At 41.6% G+C, this 21,416-nt stretch overlaps 1 protein-coding gene across 1 annotated transcript in view; it reads left to right on the top strand.

Moving 5' to 3' along the window:
- Positions 1–21,416, top strand: part of si (sucrase-isomaltase) — a 45,495-nt gene that overhangs the window by 13,568 nt on the left and 10,511 nt on the right. The window contains exons 16-39 of the mRNA XM_086125083.1: positions 106–222; positions 801–955; positions 1,370–1,454; positions 4,437–4,493; positions 6,423–6,547; positions 7,441–7,529; positions 7,987–8,036; positions 8,298–8,489; positions 10,173–10,322; positions 10,395–10,601; positions 10,910–11,064; positions 12,106–12,274; positions 13,086–13,182; positions 14,512–14,624; positions 15,050–15,175; positions 15,983–16,111; positions 16,284–16,397; positions 16,514–16,576; positions 17,509–17,625; positions 17,732–17,822; positions 17,931–18,069; positions 18,288–18,421; positions 18,583–18,617; positions 19,610–19,726. Of these exons, the coding sequence (XP_085981209.1) occupies positions 106–222; positions 801–955; positions 1,370–1,454; positions 4,437–4,493; positions 6,423–6,547; positions 7,441–7,529; positions 7,987–8,036; positions 8,298–8,489; positions 10,173–10,322; positions 10,395–10,601; positions 10,910–11,064; positions 12,106–12,274; positions 13,086–13,182; positions 14,512–14,624; positions 15,050–15,175; positions 15,983–16,111; positions 16,284–16,397; positions 16,514–16,576; positions 17,509–17,625; positions 17,732–17,822; positions 17,931–18,069; positions 18,288–18,421; positions 18,583–18,617; positions 19,610–19,726 (2,826 nt within the window). The remainder of the gene's footprint in view (positions 1–105; positions 223–800; positions 956–1,369; positions 1,455–4,436; positions 4,494–6,422; positions 6,548–7,440; positions 7,530–7,986; positions 8,037–8,297; positions 8,490–10,172; positions 10,323–10,394; positions 10,602–10,909; positions 11,065–12,105; positions 12,275–13,085; positions 13,183–14,511; positions 14,625–15,049; positions 15,176–15,982; positions 16,112–16,283; positions 16,398–16,513; positions 16,577–17,508; positions 17,626–17,731; positions 17,823–17,930; positions 18,070–18,287; positions 18,422–18,582; positions 18,618–19,609; positions 19,727–21,416) is intronic.

The raw sequence follows: 21,416 nt of genomic DNA, 5'->3' as shown, positions 1-21,416 counted from the left end.
TATGTCCAAATACCTCCGGCCCTAACCAGAACATTACGGATGCTGTTTTATCGCAAGACTAATCAAGAATAAAGATTTGACATTTAATGCGTTCATACGTTTCAGATTGGAGCTGACATCTGTGGATTTTTTGATGACTCAAGTGAAGAATTATGCCGTCGCTGGATGCAAGTGGGAGCTTTCTATCCATTCAGCCGCAACCACAATGCCCAGGGCTACAGGGTAGAGTGCGCTTGAGTCATGTTTGCACTTTTCTTGTTTTATTAAAAGATCCATTTGACATGTATACTGTATATCACACAGAATGAAATGTTTTCCTGCGGAAGAGAATTAAGTACTCGGGACAGAAATAGTGGAAGAGGTTGTCAAATTGATTGACAATAGTTTTTATCCCTAAAAACAACCAATTATTCATTCACGGAGGAGATCTGCTGAATTTGGAAATCATTTGTTCAAACATACCTGTAAGGGTGTCCATATGTGCACTTGGCACCAGGCCACCCTTGGCCGCAGTTCGATGATTGACTTTGTGGTTCTATCATCGGATTTGCGGCCGCATGTTTTGGACACTCGGGTGAAGAGAGGGGCGGAGCTGTCAACTGATCACCACTCTTTTTTTTTTTACCCCCCAACATTTCAGGAAATGAAAACAAGCTGTGTCGTTTGTAAATGTGAGAAATGTTGTGCAACTAGCGAGGCTGACTTGTAGGTACATGCATGTGCTTCCCCTAAAACAAATCAGAGGGGAAGTGAGGTCCTCGCTCATCAAATCCAGTTTGAGTAATTGATGTTGTCTGCAGCCTCAGGATCCAGCAGCATACGGGCCAAGCTCAGCTCTGGTGGAGAGCTCCAAACACTACCTGAGGATTCGTTACACACTGCTGCCGTACCTCTACACACTTTTCTTCAAAGCCAGCACCACAGGGGAGACCGTGGTGCGTCCCCTCATGCATGAGTAAGTCATTTTGAAGATTGTGACTCCCACAACACACAAATGGGACTTCCAGGAAATGTACAATGTTTCATTCAGAAGAATACGTATATTCATATTAATTTATGCATTCATTTCAAAACACAAATGCAGTCACGATATATCACCTGTATAATAGCGTCTTCATTTTTCAGTTGTGAATTTCGCCCCACCCCCCCTCCTCCTCCCGCCCCTATTAGTTTTTAATCCAAGAACACGTTCTTCTAATAATTTTTAATGTTTTCCACCATTCTTGTACATCCAGTTCTGAGGAAAACATTATTTAATCGTTCAGGGACTGGCACATATCTTCATAGAATTTCACAGCGTTCTATTGTAGAATATCTCCGTGCAATTTGTTGCGTTACTGATATTTCATTGTTCACTGTTGCTTCTTAGGTTTTACTCCGACAGTGCCACCTGGGGTGTGGATCGTCAGTTTCTCTGGGGCAAACACCTGCTCATCACTCCTGTGCTGGACCCGGTTAGTCAACACACTCAGCAAACAATTGCGCAACCACACGTCTCTGGGCCGTTCACGACAACCACTGAACCCTTGAGACTTCAAATGAGACATTTTTAATGCCATATGTGCCATACAGATTGGATGACCAGTTCATCTCTCTCTCTCTCTCTCTCACATGCACACACACACATTGACCTCCACTGGGAAAACATGACACGGGATTTGCTTTGTTGCCCTCCCCTCCACTCATCCCTCTTTCTTCCTCTTTCATACTCTCCCTCTTTTCTCTAAGCTCTAATGAGAGCACTGACCTCATTACAAGCAGATTAGAAGTGTAGATGGAAGTGTGTGTGCGAGTGCGCAGAGTAATGTGCAAGTGGTAAGTTTCCTGTACGGCGCTGCGCTGTACGGGCATCTGTATGTGCATAGATTGCGGTCGTGTGGCCTGATTAATGAGCACTTTAGCATGGCCCCTTGTTAATTATGGATTGGTGGAAAGTAAATTGGATTCAAAGGTGTATCAAGTTATTTCAATCGGTGTGGTCGCAGAAAAGTTGAGGATATGCCATCTATCTATCTATTGTCGGTATGGATTTCACTTAACAAAAACATAATATGTGAAAAATCCGCCATATATATATATATATATAGGGCGGCCCGGTAGTCCAGTGGTTAGCACGTCGGCTTCACAGTGCAGAGGTACCGGGTTCGATTCCAGCTCCGGCCTCCCTGTGTGGAGTTTGCATGTTCTCCCCGGGCCTGCGTGGGTTTTCTCCGGGTGCTCCGGTTTCCTCCCACATTCCAAAAAAACATGCATGTCAGGCTGATTGGACGCTCTAAATTGTCCCTAGGTGTGAGTGTGGGCGTGGATGGTTGTTCGTCCCTGTGTGCCCTGCGATTGGCTGGCAACTGATTCAGGGTGTCCCCCGCCTACTGCCCAGAGATGGCTGGGATAGGCTCCAGCACCCCCCGCGACCCTAGTGAGGATCAAGCGGTTCGGAAAATGGATGGATGGATGGATATATATATATATATATATATATATATATCAGGGCTCCAGACAACTTTTTTTAGTAGAAGGCTAATTAATAACCCTAAACTTAGGAACAGGAAGGAGAAAATTTAGGGGCACACAAACTGAAATATCCACATTTTAACTCATTGTCGATCTATTATTGATAAATGGATTGACTTTTTGGGGGAGGGGTCAAAAGGACACTTGGAACATCAAGGGAAAAAATATGTTAATTTAGGGCAGCTGAAGCTTAAACTTTCATTTAATTATGGTGTGGAGGTATTTTATTTCATGGACTCAAATACATTACGATAAAACCTTTTGGCGAGTTCTTTAACAGGAAGTTGTCCAGCTGGAAAACCCACATGCTTACTATCATGGAAAATGTTGCCGTTGATTATCAATTCTCACGTCCGGCATCTTTGCATCTCACAGGGAGGCCAGCAGAGTAGCTGCCACTGTCTTCAAATGTTGAAGTAACAATAGGCAGTGACTGCAAAAATTTGCAGTGACAGACCATCCTCTCCTTTATCTCTCTGCGGGGCGTCATCGTAATGGGCCGGTGTATTTTACACCTGTCAGGGGCTCAGCCACTAAACTGTTTTTCGATCAGGGAGGCTGCCAATGCAAAAGGTCGTAATAAAATCTTGGTTGCCGGTAGAGCACTGAGGACGAAGTCATGAAAGACCTAATCCCCACCTCTTTTCTGTTAACCCTTCATTTTCTATCCTACATTAACTTTAATTCACTGTCTTTCTTCGTTCATCATTCCGTCCATCTGCCTGCTCATTGCTCTAATGATGCTCGAGCACCACCCTTCAGATCAGTAGCTGCAGTAACCTTGCAGTAACTTTGTGGAAAACAGGGTTGATCTATTGACTTGCTTCCCATCACCCCCTCTGGCCACCGGCCACGCCGTTATTTTCCACTTCAGTTTTTATTCTTTGCCACTGTTAATTTTGACAAGTCTTGAGACAAAAAATGAATTGTGGTCTACCCTGTGGTTGCTTATTTTGGGAATGTAAGCGAGGCGACCAGGAAACCTTGTGACCTGGATTAAATGTTCATCTTTCATAAGCGTTGCCCCACCAACTCATTGTGAATGTTAGAAATTCAAGCATCAATATTGCAGTCCAACACAATAGATGCTGTGTGTTGTCTTGTAACAATTACATTTAATAATAATTGCACTTGACAATACTTCTTTCAAATTTGTTTATGCCTACGTCAATATGGGTCCTTGCTGATCATGCCTTTTATGTGGTTATTGTTTTGTTATGGATCTATAAAATGAAATTGTACCCCTGTTTACAATATTAAGACTGTATAATGTAGCTTCATCTTTTTATTGTCTGGTCTTCAGTGGAAAAAAAAACATCCAACATGCTGCTAAAGAGATGACACATGACATGCTTTTGATTGGCACAGTGACTCAACACCACTGACCTCCTGTTATTAATAATTTGGTGGGTTGGGGTGTCTCCTTCATTCAATGCTCTCTGTGTACTGTACTGCCTTCCTCTCTGTCAGTAAGAGCCATGATCTTACAACGCTATCAAAGGCCTGGTGCTCTTCTATTGATTGCTCTTGTCTGTCGGCGATCTTGAACCATCAAAAAATTGTCGACATGTGTCACTTGATGTGGTCTTTCCCATCACGAGTTGCATTTTAGTGCTGTAGACTGAAATGTCACAAGATGCTGTGTGGAAGTCACACAACAAAATGTTTAAAGCGACTTATCTGAGATAATGATGTCCCAGGATGTGAACATTTTGAAAACGATTCCCTTGTGCTGTACTTTAGTGTCTACCCTCACAGCTTTTAAGATTATTATCACCAGACGGGCAGCAAGTTTAAGTTTCAGGAATTACTCTTTGCTCTCTATAATTCAGACCCCGAAATTGTGAATGGAAGAAAAGATAAAAATAGATCAAGGTTGAAACTGAAATTTGCTTATGCATGACAACCACTTTTTTTTTTTCCAGGGTGTGGTTATGTTGAATGCATATATCCCGGATGCATTGTGGTATGACTACGAGACGGTAAGACATTTTGAAATACAATTTCTATTGTACTCTACCTCACCTTTCCGATGATCGAATGAATTCAACATACGTTTTTTTTTGGAGAGATTATTTACTAGAATTCTTTTAATGTAATCTAATGCATCAATCATCATGCTCTTAAAAATATATACAACTTGATTCATAGAGCAATAAATATTTCATTTTGCATGTACTTTTGATCCCACTGCAAAAGTTTTCCCCTGTTAGATTGTTTAAGGGTGGCCAAAATACTACTTTATGTATGACTGCAAGCCTTTGGATCCTCCATCGAGATACTTCAAAGACATCAGCTGCTACAAATTCTGATCGGTGTTCACCAGTGATTTTTTTTTTTTTTTTTTTTAAACAGCTACTTTCTTAATACGGTTAATTTGCCTCACTTAACATATCCTCAAATAGCTATTGTTTTCTTCCACAGTATAGATAAAAACTGTGATTAGCTTGACAACATGAAAAATAAAAAGCCTCCAGTATTTATAATTAGGCTCATCTTGGAAACTAAAAATGAAATCTGACTGAGATCGATATCAGTGATGGAAATAGACAGGAGAAAAGTAATCGAAATATTCAAACATGTGTTTGTTATTCTTACATACATAAGCATACTCATTTGGAATACCTTGTATGTAGACGGACGGGCACAGCAATTACACGATTTAAGCCTCTGTGAAGACATGATCATCCGGTATGGTGTAATCCAGGTCAAAAAAACAAGCGATTCACAAATGTCAATGGAGCTCAATTAGCATCTCCTTGATACAGCCTTAACAAAGACTAAATATCATAAGCTGTCTCGACGGGGGAAAGGGATCACGAATAGGCTAAACTGGATTCTTTGCTGCTGCATCACTCCTGGATTAATTTGTAGTGCGAGAAAGCTTCAATTCTACAGGTGCAATGAAATGCTAAATGTAGTGCTCGAGAGAATGATTGCAGATGGGGTTTATGAGTATTAGAGGCATTAGCAGACACCACGAACACACTTTCACGTGGACGTCCATGTTTGAAGTTGTTTGTCAGAGATTGGGAGACAAGAGGTAAGACGGCGTAAGACTGGAGACAATGATGAAGTGGTAGTTGGTGTGCCGACGAGAATGGCGAGACCGTCTTCCCCACAGAGAGATAAAAGAAGCGTTGAGTCCCTCTGAGATCTTATTTTGGACATCACAGTGGAATTGTAAAGAGGCCGCCTGATCTGATGGATGATTAAATGTTGTTGCAGATGTCATTGCTGGTTTCTTTGACCTGGTTCCCTTGTGGCTATCTAGTTAGGAGTCCCGGACTAACAGAGAAAATGACATACATGAAGTGAAATGAGAAGCCACAATATGAGTGGAAAAAGAAGAGAGGGGTGGCGGGGGGAGTACTTGATTTGATCAGGTTCTACATTGATTGAACAGTTTACCACATTTCAATCACAGGCGATAGTCTATATGTTTCAATTGAGAACATTCCAAGGACTTTTTTTTTTTTTGTCAGTGTGGATAAGCCAACTGCAGACACACACACACACACACACACACAGCCATAGCACTGCACTGCATAAAATGGCACACACCTCAGTGGGAACACAGCAAAAAGAAAATTAGAGCATCACATGAGAGGAGAACAGAACCTAGAATAGGGCGGTGAATAAAATGAGATTGAGAGAAGATCCTTTTAAATTGTTTTGGCCTGCTATAAAAGTTCAGGCCTCAGGAGATCAGAAATGAAGTGTGCACTATCCAGGCCTCGGCAGCAATGAGAGAGTGAGAGCAACTGAAGAGGACTCTTCAAAAAGCTTTTTAATAAAAGGAGGCGACATTTGTATGCAAAGAAAAATTATCGAGTGTCCTACTAGTATGGAACTTCAGATCGGCTTCAAGACAATCCGTATATAACGTATTCTCTTGTTTTATCAATCAGATGAAGCCATTGGCAGTGCGCAGACAAAACCTTCAGCTGCATCTACCGGGTGACAAGCTTGGTTTACACATAAGAGGTGGCGCAGTTCTCCCCACGCAGAAACCAGCTGTCACCACCACGTACAGGTACAGACTCCGAAAAACACTTCAAATTGAAGCAAAAGCCCCTGCGGTGTGTCTGTGGGCGGTCTTGAGAGCCCCCATGCCCAATAAGGGCAATTGGGGTCCACGTCTTAAACCAAGAGAAAGCTGCTTATCTTGACTGAAGAATTCAGCAGGGAGTCGAAAAGATGGAGCTTGGAAAGCCTCATCTATAGCCCTGAGATTGTCAATTACAAATTCTCGGCAAGGCCCAAAGTGAAACTACAAATTGCCCAGGCATTGGACGATTTTGATCATGCTGTTTGTCCCGGAAAGACCAATGACCATTTGTCAGTCTTTGTGATTGGGAAAAGGTGACATTCCCATGGAATTAGGGGTCAGTCAGTCACCAACGCATTGAGCGCTCCATGATGTCGAACTAAAAGAATACCCGTGGCAAACCTGAACATCATCGTCAGATTATCTCTCTTGGGAATGCCGGGAGATGCTGCAGGGAGAGGGAGATCTGGCGTGCACTAATCACCCTGTTCCCTTGGTGACACTTGCAAAAAACTACTCCATCGTTTATGCCTAAAAGTGGAGGGGAAAAAAAGGGATCCAGACAATATGCTATACCGTACATATTAACATGGAGGTGCCTTTTAATCAATTTTCGTCATCTGAAGGCTTGGCAAGGCCCTCTGGTTCCCCACACAACTGAATTATTCATCTGACATATCTTGCATTGGAATGCTAACAAAAAAAAAAAGAGGACATATCCAAAACGTCTTCTACATTTAGCTACGACAGATTTAACGGTAAAGATGAATGCATGTTTGTTTGCAATGGAATATAAAGATGGAACTGAATGTCCCGAGACTCTATTGCATATTCAATAATGAATGTGAATGTTGTTGCCGTCCTATTTTGATGTACAGTCGACGCAATCCAATGGGTCTGATCATTGCTCTCGACGACCGAGCCCAAGCCGCTGGGGAGTTATTCTGGGATGATGGAGATTCCAGAGGTAATGTTACTCAAACGGTGTTCACGTTGCTCCAAATATGAGCACGGCCAACCACTTAATGTCACTTTACCGTTCGTCAGGCATTTTCTGTCAGCTTTAAGTGCTTTTGTGTATCGTTTTATTCATACTTGAACTATCAACTGACCCTGTGAGTCGCTGAGAAAATCCAAATCTTACAATATGTATTGAAAGGATGATGGTAACGTGTACTCACTCATGTAAAGGTCAATGACTATTTCAGTGACTGTTTTACTTTGATTGATAAATGGATACCGCTTTTCCATTAGGGATGTGCAACTTACAAAATGAAAATGCTCATACCAGAACTGCTTAAACATTCTGCTCACACAGATGAATAAATGAAGGTCAGTCACTCGGTGTGACAGAACGCCGGCTCTGTCAAATCACTGTGAAAAATTTCAACATCTGTTCTATTTTTTTTCTTTTCTTTTCACAGACACGCTTAAAAAAGGCAACTACATCCACTACAAATTCACAGTTCTCTATGTAAGTCTCCCCTGCCTACCTGTTTTCTTGTCAATCCAGCCCTTACTCTCCATCTCATCGAATTCAAAGTTCAAAACGAGTATATTCCTGGTGACTGATGATAGTTATTCTGCTCAAGATGACGGGTGTCAATTTTCCAGGCATAGCAACGAAAACGGTTTGTGTGTGCAGTGGGCCTTTTGTCCAGTTATGAAATAAAAGCAATCATGGCCGGAGGACTTGGCTTGACGTCAATCACGCTCTGGTTTTTCTGCTTCACAGGGGTTGCTGACCATGCAGGTGATGCATGCTGGCTACAGGGATCCCAACAACCTACATTTTGAGAACATCACAATCTTAGGCGTTCCCCATCCTCCTTCGTCTGCCTCCGTGACACACGTGGACTCTGGATCGCATGAAAACTCGACGACAAGTGTTCCAGATTCCAGCATCGAGTATGATGCAGCCAAGGAGGTACTGTCTATTCATATTCATCCTCATTCACATACGTATGCGCCGTATTATTAACGTTCAATGAGCTGCTGCTTTATTTGCGCTCCTGCAGCCATTTGATGCTGATGAATGTTGCCCGGTTACAGAAATATAAAAATGGCACGCAGTGCTGTGTATTCTACACATACAGTATGCACTTCTGCCAAGTATTATTATAATTTTGCGCAGACAGTATTTGACACAGCTTTTATTTATGGCTTACTTTCAATTTAAAAAAATATTTGATGAATTCAGTGGGTGAGTTAAGTGTTGCGCCGATGCAGGAGAAATGCGAGGTGGATGACTTAACAGTATTGGCTGTACCATTTCAAGGTTAGCCACTAAGTGTGAGAAATGGGAACAATTTACGGTGGGCGGGTGTTTATATAAAAAGAGGCAGGGGAAAAAAAATGACTAAGAGCAACAACCCTTTCATGTGCGAACGGGGTTATGAGTTATAAGGCCACAAGACAAGAGTCTATAAAATGAGAAAACACCCAGTTAACCAATATTGTCGGTCGTTGCCCTCCATACAGAAACGTGTTTATTTTTCATGCTCAAGGTTTTTCTGGTCAAACACAGTATGCATTTATCAAATTTTACGCCGTCATTATCTGGTAGTTGAGGACAAAAAATGTTCTAAACTCTAATTGTTCAAGCTCAACGAATATTCCCCGGCCGGAATCTGCTGCATTCACCTTTAGTTAAATAGAGCTGAATTGTCATCTCATGACACCTTCACTGCGTTTTGTGTCTTTCGCTCCAGTTTCTTGCTTTAAATTTTGAATCTTGCCTGTATGGTATTTCCCAACTGAACTTCTGCGCTTGGATGTTCCCCGTCAAATATTTTGACTCCGTTTAATAATGGGAATATGACTTCAAAAGACAAGGACAGATTGTGAGGAACATGACTAATGTGGAGCAAACAGATCAAGAAACTTGAGCGCGGGACTGTGACTGTAGAGCTCCCCCAAGATTTGTTGTGACTCAGTTCCCCATAGAGGCCGTTAAAGCAGCTTTGGAAATTAACAGATGCGTCTTAATTGGGAGCACAAACAACATCAAGCACATCCGTTAGTCTCAAGGAAGCCTGTCTGTACAAAGCTTTGCCGTACAGAAGAATTGGCCTCATTCGACTCTACCTTTGTTCTCAGCGGTGTTTTACTGAATAGAAAACAAAAGAAATGTGGTGCACTTAGATACGCTGCATAATGGGAAAACGTGCATGTTTATTTTTATTTCCTAATGTGGTTGTTAGGGTAATTGAGATGCTCCTTAATGCCTGTATTTCGGCGTGTGAAAAAAAACTTGCAGAAAGAGTTCAGTGTTTTGAATACAAGGCTATGTAAATCGTCATGACTGATAGCAAAGCAAGTTTAAGCGTGACCTCAGACAGTTTCATTGGTCCACTGTCACGTGTGCGGTAAATTCATCGGTCAGATGTGATGAGACGATCTGTAAATGTATCGGCGGCATGAGGCTCATTCAAAAAAATAAAATAAAAATCTTACCGGGTTCAGGGCTGTGGGAATACTGGAACCTGTAACTCCCCAGATTGTGATTGAAAGGCAGACGACTGTGTAGATTGTTTGCCATTCAATTGCAGTGCCGACAATGACAACTTTTCGCATAATATTGCCACTTGCAATTCCCACTCAAATGCAGGTCCTGGTCTTACGAAACCTGTCTTTAACTCTGGGGGAGACGTATCTCGTGCGTTGGGAGGTGCCGCAAGAGGAGTACCAGCGCTTCGACTGCCACCCTGAGGAGCATGCAGATGAGGCAAAGTGCAAGGCCCGAGGCTGCATCTGGAAGGTTAGGAGAAAATGACCCATCGCAACTCATCTTTCCATTCTCAAGTTTAAAATCTGCTTTCTTCTTAATCAGCAAAGCAACATTGAACGAGTTCCCTGGTGCTTCTATCCGAAAGACCACGGATACCACGTCAGAATAAATGAGCATACCATGTCTGGCATTTGGTTCCAAATCACTCGGAACAAAAGGTACCAGAGCAGGAGCCGCTCTGAGTCACCTGACATAGATGACCTCCATGTTCAGGTCACCTACCACAGCGGTAACATGCTGCAGTTCAAGGTCTGTTTATTTGTCCATGTGCCATGTCACCTTTCATGTACAGTATTTTACCATCCTGAAGTATACGTGAACACGGCCGATTGAAATCAACTGGTATATTATACTGTGTATATATAGCTGAATTGGACAACTTCGTTCCCTCAGAATACCATTGAACGGAACTACAACGGGCCCTCTTGTTTGAGTATTTTTGACGATTTAGTTCATCAGTTAATAGCATTTTGTCCTATACCGAATCATTTTTGTTTCCACCAGCACGACCATCCTGTGTGGTCGCCACACATGTACTAATATGCCCTTCTGTCCAGATCTGGGACCCAGCCACAGCTCGTTATGAGGTTCCAGTTCCGCTGTCTGTCCCACCTGTTCCCGAGACTAATGAGGACACACGGCTTTACAAGGTCCTTTATAAAAGTGATCCATTTGGCATCCAGGTCATCCGGAAAAGCACAGGGACCGTGATGTGAGTGCAAGTGAAAGCAGAGTTGTTTCAGACTAGCCGGATCGGCTCAATTTACTTACGGTGAATCCTACCAATTAGTGTATGTTATAAATGATACGGATTTGCATTTTTGTGACTATTTTGAAACATATAAGACATCAAAGTAACCCTCCCTGGACTGGTTGCTACCAGTCAATGAGAGTCAATTCTTCACACTCACACCATCGTTGAGTGTGACTCACTGAAGTCAGCATAATTTTGTCATTTTTTTGATGGCGGCGCGGACACAGGCAGCGGATCCTCTTGTTTTGTGTTGAGAGGGAAGAAATTTCATCTGTGCTGTATGTTTTACATAAAGTACATTTGACAATAAAGTTTATCCAATCCAATCCAATCAGTCCGGAAGCATATTGCTGCCACACCAGGAAAAACAAACCAAAACAAAATACAAAACTTATGTAAAAACGTAATTCTTATGTAAAAAGGTGAAAGTTATCATGTTAAAATCTCATGAGTATCATGTAAAATGTGAAAGCTCTCATGTAAAAACATGAAACATCATGTGAAACCGTGAAAACTATCATGCAAAAATGTAAAAATTATGTGAAAATGCGATCATTGCAAAAATGTGAAAATTATCATGTAAAAAAATCGTGATACCACGTAAAAACCTGCCAATAGCGTGCAATGAACAAATATGCATATGTTCTTGCTCAATGCATATGAGGAAATCTTCTGGTACACTGTGATTTTCGTAAAAAGCTCAGCAACTCCAGTTTAGTGCCATCGGATTCAGAAGCAAAACAACAAAAACAAAAACTTAGGGGCGGTGCCTTGCAGCTAAGAACAACATGGAATATTTGCAGCGCTCAAAAAATATAGCAACTCATGTGCATATTTTGTGACCTTTCTAATTATTTTGTGCCAGCTGAAATGTTGCTAATGAATCCATCTGAAAATGAACAATGACTTCCTTGGGCGTTAACTGTGTTGTGTTCAACATTGTGATGTGAATAACTGACAATAATGCCTCTGATTGATGTCTCTGTCACTTTATCTCAGTTGGGACTCCTCGGTGCCAGGTTTTACCTTCTCCGACATGTTTATTCAAATATCAACACTTCTGTCATCAGAGTATGTCTTTGGCTTTGGCGAGACGGAACATTTAACATATAAACATGACCTGAACTATCACACCTGGGGTATGTTCGCCAAAGACCAGCCTCCTGGTGTAAGTATCTTACAGAAAGCTGCATTTTATCATCTTAAGATGATAACATCTTTCACATAGTACAAACACCATATCTTGTAGTTGGGGTAGCTTGTTGTTGTTTTCGATCGGATAAAGAACAATATATCTTTACCTCGAGCCAAAGATTGCAAACAATAGGATGTCCATCCACATCACCAAATGGGTTAACAAAGGGGTTGGTGTCGATTAATTAAATACTAAATATTTTCAACCCAAATCATTTTCAACCCAAGATGTGCCCTGTAAGGTCATCATGTGATACCAGCGGTGTGGCTGTGTCAACACAAGTTGCTTACAGTGATTGTAGACGTCACTGCATTAGCAAAAAAAACCCTTTTTCCTTCTTCTTGAGTTATGTCAAACAGATGGCAACGCAATACACACCCACGCAAACCCAGGCCTACCCTACATGTAATCTCACACACACACACACACACACACACACACACACATTTTTAACAGCTCCGTTAGGTACCAGTAGAGTAGGAAGCTGATGAAGTCTGACATGCCCGTGAGCTTTTGTCAGAGATGTTGACATCTCAAAGTGGCAGATTTCCTGTCTCTCGCAAATCACTGCGTCCCCTGTTGCCCAATCCATCTTGTTTCATAGCCTGATGGTAATGTTCAACTGGGTCTGCAAGTCTGAAAATTCCACATTTTACAATTAGCACTGCTTTTACCCTGACTAAAAAAAAAAAAAAATTGACAGAAATGCTCTTGGACAAACATGCAAACAACACAGCAATTAAAAATAAAAATCCCAAACTTGATTGTGTTCTCTTTATTACAGTACAAGATGAACTGCTACGGAGTTCACCCATTCTATATGGGCCTCGAGACCACGAATGATGCTCATGGTGTGCTGCTGCTAAATAGCAATGCAATGGGTGAGAGGAAATAACTTGCACGTACAAGCGAGCGCGTGCGCGCACACACACACACATAACCAAACACACGCTTGATGAAACACATTATGTCAGCATAAGCCTTGACATGGATGCAGTGGGCATTTACTGTTGGTATTAATATTAATGGAATATTTTATCGTGCATGACAGGAAGCCTTCTAAAAGCTCAATGCAACTCAACGAGCATTTCTTGATTCTGTTTATCCCCACATTAAAATCTATTTATAGCCAAGAGCAACAGACACCGCCATTCTGCAGCTAAAAACAAACATGCTGTTGTATACAGCCATACTTTAGATTTAGGAATCTTAAGTATTTACTTGAGTTTGTTTGCTCTCATGTCAAAGTTGACGGCGGATTTATAGGTCAGTCTTAAATCACGCTTGTGGAAGCACGAGCCCAATTAGCATTGCTAATCAATCGCCTTGCAAGCATTCTTTTCGGAGCGAAGCTCAAATATTAATTAGTTATTGCCTTTTCCTCAGTTCTACAGTTGTGCAAATTTATGTGAGTTAAAAAAAAAAAAGAATCACAAACTCATGTTTGGAAAAAAATATATTTTCAAAATAATTGCATATTATTAGAATAAACAGCACAGTGAATTAGTGTGTTCCATGCCTGCGATACAACCAAGAGGTTTGGTCTTGGAATGCTGACTCACGCCTGTTTGAAGTGTGCATCCATGTTCTCCCTGTGCTCTCCGGGATTTTTGTCCGTTATTCCAGCGTCCTCTCACATTCCAATAACATCCATGTTATCCTGGACTGCCTTAGAGGTGTGAAAGTGATTGTCTATTTGTGCCCTGCGATTGGCTGGCAACCAGTCAAGGGCGACCTCTCATCCAAATTCAGGTGGGATATGTGCCAGCTCACCCATTACCCAAACGAGGACTTGTGGCATATGGATGGACATATTATAACACACACACACAAACTCCAATTGGTTAAAACAATAGGGGTAAATGTGATTTCCTCTTTTCATGAAAATGTAAAAGTAATTCACTGCATTATATAATAGAATTCAGCTGGTCTTGTCTTTTAGTATAATGTACCACACCGAGAATGAGTACACACACACACACACACACACACATTAACGACTGCACTCGCTCATTAATTGTGAATAAAATGTAACTATGTAAATGTATACAATTCATGTATTTGCTTTTCATGTGCCGTTCCTCTTTGCTTTTCATGCTCTCATCATACCCAGGCGAGCAAAACCAAGACTTACACACAGGGCAAAATAATAGAACATGCTAAAAAAATAAAAAACAACAACAACCAAATCTTGCTTTCTTCCAACACAGATGTGACTTTTCAGCCTACCCCAGCTTTAACCTATCGAACTGTGGGAGGCATTCTGGATTTCTACATGGTCCTGGGACCTACACCTGAGAATGTGGTGCAGCAGTACACTGCTGTAAGTCTTCTTACTTCCCTGATTTGTTTGTTTGTTTATATATATATATATATATATATATATATGTATACATACATACATATATATGTATGTATGTATGTGTGTGTGTATTTGACAGTCACATTTGAAATTGTGTTTTGAGCCTGAATGTGTGTGTGTGCGTGTGTGTGTGTCCTGTCTGGCCCTGGGCCTCCGTTGATGGACTGCAGCAGCTGGAAGTTTTTCGCTTCATTGCACTCCCTCATTTGGACAGTCTAAACACACTCCGTGTGTGTGTTTGTGTGTGTGTGTGTTTCTCTCTCTCTCTCGCTCTCTCGCTCTCTCTCTTGCACACACACACACACACACACACACACACACGTTTTCCATAACGTTTTTTTCTACTAAAATGTTTTGACTTCCTTGTTTGCTTTTTTTCGTAACAGCTGATTGGAAGACCTGTTCTACCTGCTTATTGGTCCCTTGGATTTCAACTCTGTCGCTATGGATATGCTAATGACAAGGAAATAGCAGATCTATACACACAAATGAGGGCCGCAGGTATTCCCTACGTAAGTCCTTCGAGACCCATGCACGAGTACACATTTAAAATATAAAACATTTTAGATGAAACGTGTGGTATACTGTATTTCTTCATACCATTGCCTGGGGCATATCTTTACCCAATTGTAAAGATAACCTGGCATATATGGTAAAAAAAAAAATGTAGCAAAACTTTCACTTTAAGATTGACTACAAGATGCCATCTCTGCAGGCAGAGTAAATTGTGGTCAGAATGTCTACGGTGACTCATGGTGGTGTCAACTCAAATAAAGTTAATCACAGACACCTTTTCATAACACCTGTGTCTCTATTGAGCACGTCATAATGAAAGACATGGCCTCTTATTTGAGAAGTGACTCCCATCTTAAGCCGAGTGGCAAGAGTTGTCCTATGCCACCGTTTGCGTCCGTGAAAGCCCCCAGATGCAAAAACAAAATTTTGCTACGTGCGCGCAAACTCGCAAACCTGTGCTGCTCGGTAGGATTTTTTTTTTAAAGCAAAGTTTTGTTTCCCAAATGAATTTTATTGAGTTTTATAACACAAGACATTTCAGATATTGTGCATTCAATATCAGTATGTTCATTAGTGACCGAGCATCTCAGAGAAATAGTATACAGTATTCGCTATTTCTTATCAGTGTAAGCATTCAACAATAATGTGATAGATATTCAGTCTAATGGAAAGTATCCATGCATATTTTAAAATGCACTTCTACGTTGAAGCACAGTGATATCCTGAAATTAGATCCGACTTAATTAAAAGAGAATAATCATAGTTTGATGATTGTTAATTTTTTTTCGAACTGGAATCTCCAGGACGTGCAGTATGCGGACATTGATTACATGGATCGGCAGCTGGACTTTGTCCTGGACCCAGAGTTTGCTGGTCTACCTTCCCTGGTTGATGCCATGAGGAAAGAGGGCATGAGGTTCATCTTCATTCTGGTAATCCCCAAATTTGAAATTCTGGTTAACGCATCCAAATGGACAAAGGAAAACCATATATAACTATATACAAAATGCATCTGTTGATGGAAAAAATAAGTACATACATACAGTACATACTGTACCATTGCTTTTTTGGATATATGATGTTGCCGTTTTTTTTTAATTCCAGGACCCAGCCATTTCAGGCAATGAGACTGATTACCCTGCATTTGAGAGGGGTAATGCAGCCGATGTCTTCATTAAATGGCCCAAAACACTTAGTGATGACATTGTGTGGGGAAAGGTAAGTTGGCCTGAATAGCCGTACAGAAATGAAAAAAATGCAAATATACTCTCTCTATATACGGTATGTACTGTATGCACACATGTATTGATGTCAATGGCATTATTGCCTTGCAGGTTTGGCCAGATTACCCAAACGTCACAGTAAATGAGTCTTTGGACTGGGACACCCAAGTAGAGGTATAATTAAAAGAGAATCAGCATACTGGGTATTTATTTTTGAATGTGGAACATTCAAAGTCAGACACAATACGGTTGTTCTCATTTCCAAAACATGTTTTTCTCATCGGAATAATATAATGTGAATTAATGTCTTCAGAATACTTTCATTGCCAATACAGGCAATATTTTAAGTAAAACATACTGATGCCTGAGCGGCCCGGTAGTCCAGTGGTTAGCACGTCGGCTTCACAGTGCAGAGGTACCGGGTTCGATTCCAGCTCCGGCCTCCCTGTGTGGAGTTTGCATGTTCTCCCCGGGCCTGCGTGGGTTTTCTCCGGGTGCTCCGGTTTCCTCCCACATTCCAAAAACATGCATGGCAGGCTGATTGGACGCTCTAAATTGTCCCTAGGTGTGAGTGTGAGCGTGGATGGTTGTTCGTCTCTGTGTGCCCTGCGATTGGCTGGCAACTGATTCAGGGTGTCCCCCGCCTACTGCCCGAAGACGGCTGGGATAGGCTCCAGCACCCCCCGTGACCCTTGTGAGGATCAAGCGGTTCGGAAAATGGATGGATGGCATGCTGATGCCATCCAGCTGCACCTAACCCGTTCAGCGTGAACAGACCATAAAGAGCATATCGTCACTGATTCTAGTAGGAGCAAATGGCAGGGAGGTTTGAGATCCCCACTTTATAACTTCAGGTGAGGTGACGACTTCTTTTGTGATGTCACAAATGTTTTATTTTACGCTGAGGCATATTTTTCAAATAAAGCGTGGTTCATCATTTAACTTTTGGAGTTTTCACCTCCCACAGGTTCCACTGTACTGTGTATTGTTGCATATGAGTAAACGGGAAGTGGTATAGAGCATGTGCACATTTTGACGAGTTACGACGACGCATTGAAACCTGCTAACTTTTCGCAATTCATTACCTAGTGACCATGTCTTCTCAGCTCTACAGGGCCTTCACTGCCTTCCCTGACTTCTTCCGTAATGCAACGGCAAAGTGGTGGCATCAAGAAATCATGGATTTCTATCAGACTACTATGAAATTTGATGGCCTCTGGATCGTGAGTGAAATGGAATATAACATCAACTTACCTTGTTTTTATCCTGCCTAAATGCATCCACTTTACTTTAATACTTTCATGCTCAAATGTTTCTCTCTCCCTGAAGGATATGAATGAACCTGCCAGTTTTGTACATGGTACAGTCGGGGGGAAGTGCCTAGGTGACCCTCTGCTTGAGAAGCCTCCATATATGCCACGTAGGACATGCACAACAGCATATGTTATGCATCTTATACTGACATTTTGTTGTTGTAAGCAAAAATAACTCTTCACTCTGCATGCGCTTTGTGTCTTTGTTTTCGCAGCCTTGGAATCCAAACATCTTGGCTTAAATCATAAGACTCTGTGCATGAACAGCGAACAGATACTCAGCGACGGGACGGCAGTCAGGCACTACGATGTCCACAGCATCTATGGCTGGTCCCACACGAAGCCTACTTATGAGTGAGATATATGATGTGTTTTTGTCAGAATTCGATTCTCAGGCTATGTTCACAACGCAGCTCAATTCGGATCTAATTTTCACACTCGTGTTTCCGTTAAAGGAATGGGTCCTTTGGCAGTGTAGTGTTTCACACAAAAGGCTTATCATGTAGAATAATGTAATTTTTTTTCTCAAATGCATAACTGTGGATGTGTAATCTTTTGTCTGGTTCATACAGTGCCCTGCTGAATGTGACTGGGAGACGCGGTATAGTGGTGACCAGGTCCACTTACCCCTCCAGTGGAAAATGGGCTGGACATTGGCTGGGTGACAACAATGCCAGCTGGGACCAGTTGTATAAATCCATCATAGGTACTACACAGGATGTACAAACACATGCAATAATTGCACCGTTAACAAACCATGACAAACATATTTGGTTCTAAAAACATGGGGTTGCACAACCAAACCTTTGTGGTAAAAAAAAAGGAACCTTTCCTGTAGAAGTCACACAAGATTTTCCTGTCTCACAGGCATGATGGAGTTCAGTCTTTTTGGCATCCCTTATGTAAGTATCACCATTTTTTTTTTTGATAAGACATAATCTAATTGATGTGACCTTGTCTGCTAAAAGGAGATTACATGGCCACAGAAATGTTATTTCATTTTGTTGGACACTTTGATCAAAGGACATCTTGTACGGCATGCTATTACAACAGCAGGCAGGGATCTTAATGTTGTCAGTCAACATAAAAAAAAAGGTCACTTCTCCAATAAAAAGACATTTTCACAAGCAGGTTGCTACAGATATGCATTAAGATGATCAGTTGGTGTGTATCTGTGTTGGCAGGGGTGTGGGGGGAGGGATCAGAGATCATCTTCAATTCACCTGACGCTACCGTTACATTATGAGGGTGGGAATATTGATTTTTCCTTTTCATTTGCGGAGCACTTTCGTGAATTAGCAACTTCATTTGAGCAGCAACTTTTGAATTTTATATTGCGTCCCCCCCCCCCCCCCCCCGCAGGTTAAGCCCAGCCACCTAAAGCAAGGGTTTTATTAAAAAGGAATATCAAAAAACTGACAATATGGCCCAAAAAAAAAAATCGCAATTGGTTTTGTTTTTGTAAATCGTCAACAGTTTTTGATTCTTAAGTTCACATTGTATTTAGCAGCAAAGATAACTTGATTTTTTAAAAAAAGATAAGATTGACTGCAATATAATATTGCGGACATTTATTGTCCAGACCTCAAAAATACCAATTTTTCTGTTCAAAGTTGGATGTTCTTTGCTCAATTCAGTTCCAGTCAGATGTCTGTGAAAAGTGTACTCGATCACCCAAGCACTTCACTCTGGTGTTAAACGCACGAGCCATGTTAATCATAGGTTAGCTTAGCAATTAGCATGGCTTCGAGCTTATTCGTTGTCGATTGAGCATTGCATCTCATATATTTTTTCAATACTCATAGTCCAAGTGTTACTCATGCTGAATATATTTTCAATGATTGTTTATTGTGCCTGTTGTCTCTTCTTTTCTTTCATCGGACCTCTCTTTCAGACTGGAGCAGACATATGCGGGTTCTTCAATGCAGCTAAGTATGAGATGTGCCTTCGCTGGATGCAACTGGGTGCCTTCTATCCTTATTCACGTAACCATAACGGCAAGGGCAACCGGGTGAGTAAACTCCCGGGAGAGTGATGAAAGCTTGGCTTGCGCATCCTTACGCTAGTAGTGTGCCATTGTTGAGAGAAATGCCACTATTTTCAAACAACAGCTTGTATTATTATTATGTTTTGTTATGGAAATATTTTTGAATACTACATTAGGAGCTTGGAGAGGACCAGTTTACTATTATTTTTATTTTTAAGTGAAATAATATGTCTTTAATCAAAAAGGACTAGCGTTAACAGGCACTGAATAATATTGTGAGAGAATATTATTAAACGGAAGTTACATAACGTTAGAGGAGCCATGTCAATCGCAATACACCTGAATGAATTCATTAATTCATATATTTGTTTGTTTTGTCATGCATTGTGATTGGTGCACGTGTTTCAAAATCTGAATTGCCCTGATTGGATTGCGCTTGACCTAACATGTTCCGCTCAATTTGAATAATCACTCCAAGTACAGGTGCTCAGCGAAAAGATGAAAGCCTGACAGAGCATGTTGTTGTTCCCTGGGAGAAAGTCAAATTTTTGCAAAAAAATACAAAGCTATACACACACACACACGCACATGTACACACACACACACACACACACACACACACACACACACACACACACACACACACACACACACACACACACATCTCTAAAGAGATACACTGGCTTGGTGTTGTGTTGTTGGCATTCATTTTTCCAGTGACCTTTAAGAGCTTTAGAACACATCTGAGAAATCCAATAAGGTCCGTCCAGGGATCGATCCCACGAGGCAAAATTTCTCTGAAATGGAGTCTGAAGTACTCGACGGGACTGTGTGTGTGTGGGGGGGGGGGGGGGGGGGGAGTGTGTGTGTGTAAGTGAGAGTGTGCGTATATATTGGGGGTGAGGGGCCTAATTGAATTCTCAAGGTGATCGGAGCCCCACTGCACATCACCCACCCCGCCACCAACGCACACACAAACCTCATCGTTCCAGCAATTGTGTAATGGCTTGTAAATGGGATAACATTTGGAGGATGATCACCTAGATCTGAGTTTTGTAGCTTGGAATCAAAAACTTTGAGGAAAAGACCAAGGCAGCCATGCAGCAGGTAAAAAGAATCAGCTAAAAAAGCAACATGGGGGCCCACTTCTGTACGCTTTAGGAATTAAGGAATTCAACAATCTCTCCTGCACCTTGCAAGCTTTTTCATCTTTAGGTCACAATGCAGTTTAACTAGACACAGGTTTAAATATACCATAAACAGTATTGAACTGTTTTTTTTTTAAATTAAGATTATGATTATGAATTCAACACATGAATTCACAATGCTTAGCATGAGGATGTAAGTTGAAGGTTACACATAGGAGGGCGTGACCATCTTGTATCTTAAGACGCATCCATCCATCCATCCATTTTCTAATCACAAGGGCATGCTGGAGCCTGTCTTCGGCAGTAGGGCAGGGTACACCCTGAACTGGTTGCACTGTGAGCCCAACATGCTAACTAGTCGCCCACCATGCCGCCCCAGATAAGTCCTTACCTCAAAAATAAAAAGCCATTCAAATTGCGTCAGAAGTCCGTAGAACCGTTTCACATTCAGTCACGTCTAAGTCTGTGGTATGTAACCATTGGACTATTCTGCTGAGAATAAATATGCAAACATCTTATCTAAAACGGCTCCCCACACCAAGTCAGCACTTTGGGAGGCTTTGGAT

Source organism: Hippocampus guttulatus, chromosome 12 (genome assembly GCF_054856545.1).
Source record: "Hippocampus guttulatus isolate MCC_2025c chromosome 12, RoL_Hgut_1.0, whole genome shotgun sequence".
Classification (NCBI taxonomy): domain Eukaryota; kingdom Metazoa; phylum Chordata; class Actinopteri; order Syngnathiformes; family Syngnathidae; genus Hippocampus; species Hippocampus guttulatus.
This window is presented reverse-complemented; position numbering and strand designations above follow the sequence as displayed.